The sequence below is a fragment of the Ylistrum balloti genome, unplaced genomic scaffold (assembly GCF_031769215.1).
Source record: "Ylistrum balloti isolate Yb309-2 unplaced genomic scaffold, AGI_CSIRO_Ybal_v1 Utg370002, whole genome shotgun sequence".
Lineage (NCBI taxonomy): Eukaryota > Metazoa > Mollusca > Bivalvia > Pectinida > Pectinidae > Ylistrum > Ylistrum balloti.
In genome coordinates, this window is record NW_026782079.1 from 146,187 (window position 1) to 155,747 (window position 9,561).

At 33.7% G+C, this 9,561-nt stretch overlaps 1 protein-coding gene across 1 annotated transcript; it reads left to right on the forward strand.

Annotated features, from left to right (window-relative positions):
- Positions 1 to 1,686: 1,686 nt before the first annotated feature.
- Positions 1,687 to 9,073, forward strand: LOC132548118 (beta-1,4-N-acetylgalactosaminyltransferase bre-4-like). The gene is made up of 6 exons (XM_060211939.1): positions 1,687 to 1,870; positions 2,977 to 3,209; positions 5,562 to 5,749; positions 6,984 to 7,106; positions 7,733 to 7,837; positions 8,932 to 9,073. Exons 1-6 carry the CDS (start codon positions 1,687 to 1,689, stop codon positions 9,071 to 9,073), a joined length of 975 nt encoding a protein of 324 aa, XP_060067922.1.
- The last annotated feature ends 488 nt before the right edge of the window (positions 9,074 to 9,561 follow it).

Sequence of the window (9,561 nt, forward strand, 5' to 3'; positions counted from 1 at the left end):
AGCTTAATCATGATTCAAACTCAAATTAATTAAAACTAGGTCAAAATATGAACAAAAGAAAGATTTATCAGGAGATCCCTAAAAAAAAAATAATAATAAGATCAAATGTTCCGGAGGAGAAAGCGTCCAAATTTCGAAAAGTGTTTTAAGTACAAATCCGAATACCAAGTGGGATTTTATTGCTTGTAAATGCTTATATTAAATGCAAATTTATTGCCCGAACGGAAAACATGTTTATACAATAGTAACATCTTAAAAACAAGTCATGAAATATTGTCAGGAGTGATTCGGACCGAATTAGAATTGAAATAGTTTCTCTAAATGTGTATACTTAATTTATTTTACAACAATTGTGAAACAACTTAAACTAAATCTTGTTGGCCAGGACATAAAAGCGCACGTGGGTACTTACTGCGGGAGAAAACCAGAGTAACCAGAGGCAGTCTCTATGGTCGGGCAGATGACGCCCTTATTTTTTACGTCCTTTCCAGGAATCGAACAATGGATGGCTCGGTTAATTCGATTGCATTACAACTGTGCTACCCGATCATCCCTCCAGACAACCGATAATGTCGTCTAATGACATCACTGAAATGAAATAAACAAAAACAATGAGGAGAGACTAAGTATAAATTACATGTGGGTGATAGAGAACATCACAATAAAATACTGAACATTTGTTTGCCCAGTTATAAGAACATACCGTAGACACTTACTCTTTAGTGGTTTGTCTCCTCTCTACATTACTGTAGTGGTTCATCTCCATTCTAGATTACTGTAGTGGTTTGTCTCCTCTCTAGATTACTGTAGTGGTTCATCTCCTCTCTAGATTACTGTAGTGGTTTGTCTCCATTCTAGATTACTGTAGTACGTAGTCTCATCTCTATATTACTATAGAAGTAAGCCTCCTCCTCTCTACATTACTGAAGTGGTTTGTCTCCATTCTAGATTACTGCAGTGGTTATTTCTAATACACCTTTAACATTGTTATTATTCCTAATTCTGATCGCTAACAAATCTTTCATTTTATTATTAGTCCTTATTCTGATCACTTATACATCGATCACATTGTTATTTGTACTCATTCTGATCGCTAATACACCTTTCACATTGTTATTTGTCATAGTTCTGATTACTTATACATATTTGACATTATTATTGGTCCTAATTCTGATCGCTAATACTCCTTTACATTGGTATTATTCATAACTGTTTAATCTTCTGCACTGAAAATTATTGAGAAATAGGGTCCCCTTGACAGCAGAAAGATGAAAAATAATATTCTTGGTCTATTGCAGCAATTGAATTTTTGTTAAGACACTGGCATACAAATACAATATACATTGTTCCTATCACTTGTCAATTACTACTCATTTTCAGATTATTTTCAATATCTATGAAAACTTCAAATTATGGGCGGTCCTTGGCTAAATTTCAACTTACATAAATCCTCCAACAAAGCCCACATAAACTAATTTTCAAATGTTAAACATTTACAAAAAAGTCTATTGCAAACAACGCTTGGCTAACCAAACGTGACCGCGTATGAAGTTGTTATCCTGTACAGAAATATTCAGGCAATCATAAAGAAATCATCGGACGGCAATCAGCAATCTCTCTGGTTTTAAATACCATTATTGTGTCAACTTTACAAAATTGAGATATTCGACTTCTGCTGAGAAAAATATGGCTTCCAAACCGGATCTTATAATAAGAGTTTGCACTATATTAATAACAGCGTTCATAGTTATTCAAGTTCTATTTTATAGTTTGGCACACAAGCAACATTTTCGATTTTACAATGCGGCTCATGGAGATTCTAACTGGACGGATTACTTACCTGAATGTCCACCAAACCCACCAAGACTTGGTTAGTATATTATTTTCTAGGTCTAATAGAAATATTGATGAACTAGCAATTTTAAATCGAGAACTGACACTAAAAAACTGAACTATGTGATATGTGTATGTTATCTGTATTTCATACATATATATCCTAAGTGTGTCAGATATAAAAATTGTGTATACTGGCAAAATGTAACGTACAGCGGCTTAGTATTGTACATATATATATATATGCGAGCATTATCATAACGTGACAACTATGAGTTGCAATTTACTAAGTTAATTGGTATATACATTTGCCTATAAAAAAATCCTTTAGTGATATACAATTACGTACGTTTTGTACAATTCTTTAGAGCTTAAGTAATCAGGAGGTCAGGCGAAGTTCCATGGCTGTACTTGGATAAATCGTCATTATTTCAATCATCTCCTGAAGCCGGAGTATACCTGTAACCCTGAACAATGTGTGTTTTCGTCATGTTACATTTTTATCATGTTTCAGAGATAATTTATGAATAAATGCTTAACTTTAATTGATTCTGTGTCTATTCCTTATCGCATTTCACCACTGCCCTTCACAAAGTAATGATCTTTGCTTCCCTTAGTTGCCAACACTGAATAACACCTACAATGTAGAGAGAAAAACACTATTTATTCAAACCTGAGTTTTAGTTACAATTGGCACAAAAATGGTAACAAAGATTCCTTTTCACTTTTATGAAAATGAAATAAAAAGGATTTTTAAAAAGATACGTCTTCGTAACTTCATTTGGCCAAACACTAATATTTCTGATGCAACATTGGGTCTGGAGTATTTTCTATTTTACGCAAAATGAATGAAAATACACAATGACAGACGGACATTGGGCCATTGTATTATCGGTTCTTTAAACCAATTAAACAAATGACGGTAAATGAATTTGATATGTACATCTGTAAGATAGATCTATTCATTAAAATTGCAAAATGTTTGACAATTTTCGATACCATATCATGCATAAACAACAGACTGATACAATTGAACAATTATATTTTTGAAAATGTTTTTTTTTTTTTTTTTTTATTACCATTTCATTAATTCTTTGAATTTTGTTTGAATATCGTATTAATCTAATCGTTTCATGTTGATAGTTGGTCCTCTAGCAACATACAAAAATTCCCCATCTTTGGAAAAAATGGAGCTGGAACTGAAATATCTAAAGCCAGGTGGACACTTCGAACCTCAGGAATGTCGAACTAACCAACGAGTGGCTATAGTGATACCCTACCGAAACAGGTCATCACAATTACGTACGCTTCTCTACAACCTCCATCCAATGCTGACGAGACAACAGCTGAACTATACTATCTTCGTTATCGAACAGGTAAGATAATCACACACTGGTTAAAACTATATGATGAAGGTGAGTTGTTTGATGCTTCACATGGTTGCTCTACGGTTGCTTATAAACATTTTTAGTTAGAACAAAAAAAGGTTAATATTGTTTTAGTTATGAAATAAGTAATGTTTTTACTTGTTTTTATTTCATTTTCGAGGTATGTGGTGTCGCATTTTAATTTCATTCTCATAAAATAAAACTAAATAACAATAAAACAAATATACAAAAAATACCAAATTAATTAGTCTGTCAACACAAATTTTATGATTGTATGTATGTGATGTCAAGTTTATATGTATGTATGTATGTCTGTCTGTCTGTCTGTCTGTCTGTATGTCTGTATGTATGTATGTATGTATGTATGTATGTATGTATGTAAGTGACCCATCTTGTGGATGTGGTACCCCAACTGAAACAGATCAACATTTCTTTTTTGACTGCCCTAGGCGTTAGATCGCTAGGATGATAAAAACACTATATGGTTTTCGATTAACACATGTCTCAATCACGTGCAAAAAACATAGTAACTGCGTTTTATCAATTATCAAAGTCCGACACATTTGGAATGAATACTTTAAAATGAACAATATTGAACTGTTTATACAGTATGATAGTGATGGAGCTTTTTGATTTCTTATGTTAGTTTCTATCCATGCAATCGTCCTACTAGAATTCGTACACAGGGGTTCATGAACCGTGACAGAAGTGTTTACGTATACACGCTATACCACAGTGCTCCGCTTTTTGAACAGTATGTGGCGTGACCCTGGTGATACAATCGCCCTTACATATACGGTATATTGAATATAAGGCAGCAAGGAAACATGTTCAAGAACTTTATTTTACTTTTTATTTTTTAAACTTTTTTTATAGAATCATCCGGCTAGAGCACCTTAGATTAAAATTTGTATTGTTTTGTCTCGTTTCAGAATATTTTATTGATATAAACAATCAATATGATTAGACAACATGGTGGTCAGACATAAACATAATACATCATAAGCATACAATTATACACACAAAGATACATACATACATACATACATACAGACAGACAGACAGACAGACAGACAGACAGACAGACAGACAGACATACATACATACATACATACATACATACATACATACATACATACATACATACATACATACATACATACACACACACATACATGCAAACATATACACATACATACATACACACACAGGCACACACACACACATACACACATATAAACCTTATATAACATACATACAATCATAAATGTAATATTGACGAACTCATCAATTTTAAATTCTGGGAGACAACTCTGTTATTTTTTATATTTTGAAATTATGATTATAAGAAAAAACAAACCACCAGCTTTCCAGTTTACAATGTCTTATGATATTCATCATATTAAATGTGCATTACATGTACTTTCTCTCCCATATAAAAGGGGTTTGGACCAGAATGTCCATGAAACAAAAGCCCTCTCCCACTTTAGTGAGGGAGCAAGTACACATAAAGAACATTTTTCTGATATCAAGGGATTATTATTCTAAATAAAAAGGATATTTAGACCAAGATAGAGAACTATTCAGTGTTGTTTCCTCATTATAAGTACTAATTGAAATATTGTGAATAAATCAGAAAGAACAAATAATAATAGGGAAACATGTAAATAACTATCAACCGGCATTCATCTCATGATAAATGAAAGTTGAATTGACTATATCTATGGAAGGATATCAATTTTTACAAATTCTATTTTGTCTTAGTTTTAGATTTGTTCTATAAGTTCAATTTATATCAACATCTATCAAACATTGGACATTAAAGCCTTTCTGTATCATCAATATTGTTAACTACAGCATCAAACAATGATTTATTGATATAGGTGGTACAGATTGGGCAGCCATGCCAAACATAGTTTAGTTGATAGTGGTTATGATTATGGTTGTTTAGGGTTTGTTATAAACTTTGTCTAGGGTTATTATATCTAGGGCAGTCAAAAAAGAAATGTTGATCTGTTTCACTTGGGGTACCACATCCACAAGATGGGTCACTTGATTTTAGGATACAGAATTTAAATCGCGAAATTGCGTAATTTCAATGTGACACAAAGAAATCCATAGTTTCACGACATTCGTAACAAATGAATCATTTTCGCGAGAGGTCTGGCGTTTTATCCAACATTTACTCTATAGTTGGTTCACGTGTGTTTTACAGATATGAAGAAGTGAAATGTGAAGGTTTATGCATTAACAAAATATAAGAACATAATTTTGAAGGACTATGATGGATAACTACCAAATGATGGAGATCGTTATAGAATAGCTATGCTTTCTTTTCAGGCTGGAACGAATACTTTCAACAGAGGACTTCTGATGAATATTGGATACGTCGAGGCAATGAAATCTGCAGAGTTCAGATGTTTTGTTTTCCATGACGTTGACCTCATTCCCGAAGACGATCGTATCTACTACGGTTGTGGAAATGGTCCACGTCACCTCTCAGCAGCCATAGATAAATTCAACTATAGGTACTTGACTTTTAATGTGATTGGATGATAGTGCAACATGAGTATCCAGACGTTTGTATAAAGGCTTAGCACAATGATTTTGACTACATTTATAATGCGTAACGTTAACACAAATTCGGCATTGCGTAACTGAATTCGTAACGTTGAAGAAGGACAAATGAAACTTGTACACAAAATGAAAATATGGCATCAATTGAGACAAAATGTACCGATAAAGCAACACATTCCATAAAAAATAATGCATAACAATATGTTCAAATCAAATAAAGATACTTGTAAAGCAAATATACACACATGACGAAATGAAAACTAACGCCTGACAACAAAAAGTACCACAGAAAGCAATGAAAAATGCACCTCAATTCCAATACATACATAAAGATAAAAACAAAACAAAAAACAAAATAAGAAAAAAATGAAACAACACACAATTTCAAAATACACCCGAAAACGAAAGTAGAACGATGAGAATATGGTTTAACTAGCACATAACAGCAGAATGTACACAGCACACAATGACAAAATATACCACAAACCAACACACCATGACAAAGTTTAACACAAGAAACAGCTCACGTTAAAATGCACATAAAATCAATGTACAACGTCAAAATTCAACAGAAAATACAGCACATCATAAAATATCACACAAAAAATCACACAATGACAAAAATACAACTTAACCGACACAAAACTAGAAACACTCTTAACCAACACACAAGAAATTATACCACAAAACGGCACACATAACAACAAAAATGTATCACAAAATAGCATACACAACGACAAAATGTACCACAAAACACCAAACATAACAACAAAATATACTACAAAACACCACACATAACAACAAAATATAACACCAAACACCATACATAACAGATAATCTACCTTAAAACAGCATACATAATGACAAATGTACCACAAAACACCTTACAAAACGATAAAATGTACCACAAAACACCATACACAACGACAAAATGTACCACAAAACATCAAACATAACAACAAAATATACTACAAAACACCACACATAACAACAAAATACAGCATACATAATGACAAATGTACCACAAAACACCATACATAACGACAAAATGTACCACAAAACGCCATACATAACGACAAAATGTACCACAAAACGCCATACATAACGACAAAATGTATCATACTATCTACAATCAATATCACTATCTACCACTTTATACTGAATCTAATATCCTTATCCTTCAAGGCTGCCCTATCAATCCATTGCCGGTGGAGTCACTCAACTACGACGAAATGATGTTGAAATAATAAATGGTTTCTCCAACTTATACTTTGGTTGGGGTGGTGAAGATGATGACTTATCTGTCAGGTATTGTGTCTAAACACCAATTATTGATGTGTCGTCTCACTTGTATGTACATAAAGGAAAGGGGCTCAGCACGCTCAACTATGGTGCTTACATGTCGCAGATGATAGTTATTCAGAGACTGTTCTAAATATTAAAATTTCCGTGCACAATATCGGCAACTGTCAAATGACATAATCGGGTTTAAGATTATGAAAATGTTTGGCTTGTTGTGGTACGATTTGGAGTTGGATGTGTTTGATAATCATTAACATAGCTAGTCATACCATTGTTGTTTCACTTATTTTGATTAAGAAGCATGATATTACTTACTCTGATTCACCAGAATTTACAAAGTGGGTGACGTCGATGAGGGGAAAAAAAATGATCTTCCGAAACACATGGTCTTATTCTCCTTGTATGTTTTTAGGAGTTTCCTTGTGAATCTTTGTTTTGTTCATATTTGTTTTTACTTTCGCCGATTTTGAGGTCGAATATAAAAAATCTGTTAAAATGTCAGTATTTTCTTCTGTAAATAAAGGAATAAGCCGCTAGAAAGATGTTTTAATCTACAAGTGATTCAGACTCACAAGTGCTGGATAATTTTTTATTCTGATTTTGTAATAATTCATATTTATCCTTGTATTCAGATTAAGGAATGCCTCTTTGAAGATACAAAGATACAGTATGACGATTTCGCGCTACAAGATGATAAAACATACCAAAGAAAAACACAATATGCCTAATCCTAAAAGGTACGTTTGATTACAGCATTCCATGACACTTACTATATACTGTCAATCCATTTGATAATGAATGAACGCGAAATATAATCTATTGCGGCAAATTATTGATTCACAGTAGATTGTGTTTATGTTGACTAAAAGACTTTTCCTATATGGGCATATAAGAATACAATTAGTGAAATTACCAATTACCTAAATTATTACTTTCCTTTCGATGCCTTTCGATTTTTTTCAATCGCTTCCAAATTTTAGCCCTTATCTTCAGTGAAGAAACCCAAAGGGACGAACCAGCTCTATACTGCAATTTAATTCATTGTTTGACTCTACTGTATCTAACGCTAAGTTTATGATAAAGGTGCTATTCACTTGTCATCTTTTGTATAATCATTTAACAAATTATTGTTCTTTTGATATAGTCACCCTTCCTCCAGATACTGCTCCAATGCCCCTTGATATAGATATTGTTCCGTTACCTTTCCTAGAGATACTGCTTCGTCGATATGCTCTTGTAAATGCTCCGTCGCCCTTGCTCTGTAAACCGTTCCCTTGACTTTGCTCGAGATAATGCTCCGTTTCCTTTTCTCTTGATACTGCTCAGTCGTCTTTTGTTTAGATACTGCTCCTTCGCCTTGCTCTAGATAATTCTCTGTCACTCTTGCTCTAGGTACTGCTCCGTCGTTCTTGCTCTAGATAATTCTCTGTCACTCTTGCTCTAGGTACTGCTCCTACACCCTTGCTCTAGATAATGCTCCGTCACCCTTGCTCTAGATACTACACCGTCACCTGCACTGTCGCCTTTGCTCGAGATGACCTAGCAGTTTCGTCCATCAAGATAAGACCAGTGCCGATAGAGCAGACCCAGATAACGAACCAAATTGTATCATATCCATTTTCTCTTTCTAACACTTGTCTATGACTTGTCTTATTATCGTCGTACTTTTTAAGGGGCCTCGGTTTAAATTCATTAGTTTCATTTGTTATTATTGCCATAGCTTCAAACAATTTGTGTTTGAATTCAGGTTCCTTTATGTCGATAGTATCTCCCTTGTTATTTTGTCCCGTGGCGTTGTGTATTTCTAAAATATGCGCCATGTTTTCTTCAGGATTGCGTTGCTAGCCACTGCTACTAAGAGGATGAAAACTGACGGGATCAACAGTCTGAAATATAAAGTGTTAAATATAACAAGGGGGACGCTGTATACTAATATCCAGGTCGAAATAGACCAGAAAGATTACGCAATATAGTTATGAATTAAAACAGACAGCGCTAGTGGTATGTGTTCTTTCTGTTTACACATTAAAACATGATACCAAATTCAAGGACATGCCTATTATTCATTAGATTGCCAGGTCACTTTGTCAACCGCCGTATGAGTCTCAGATTTAGTCTAGTTATTGTTATGTATAAATGTTGTATAGAAAACCAAATTCAGATGTGTCGTATTTACATGCATTGCATCATATTGATTGTTTACATAAAAAACACGTTTATGATTATTTGTCAGAATATGTGTAGCTAGGCAGATTTTCCTAGAAAGCTCGGTTACTAGAATGACATGTGTGTTTCCGGAAGTTTCTAAATCTAGAAAGTTCGGTTATTAGAATTACCTGGGTGTTTCCAGAAGTTTCTAGAGACACATGTAAACAAGCTAGGTACCTGCTAGTCTAGAATCATCTAAACAAGATTTTTTTAGAAACCTGAAGTATATATAAACATGATGGAACTCCTATAT

Coding starts and splice junctions, on each gene's coding strand:
- LOC132548118 (XM_060211939.1), top strand. CDS start 1,687: ATGGCTTCCAAACCGGATCTTATAATAAGAGTTTGCACTATATTAATA. Junction 3,210..5,561: donor CTATCTTCGTTATCGAACAG/GTAAGATAATCA, acceptor CTTTCTTTTCAG/GCTGGAACGAATACTTTCAA. Junction 7,838..8,931: donor AATATGCCTAATCCTAAAAG/GTACGTTTGATT, acceptor TGTTTTCTTCAG/GATTGCGTTGCTAGCCACTG.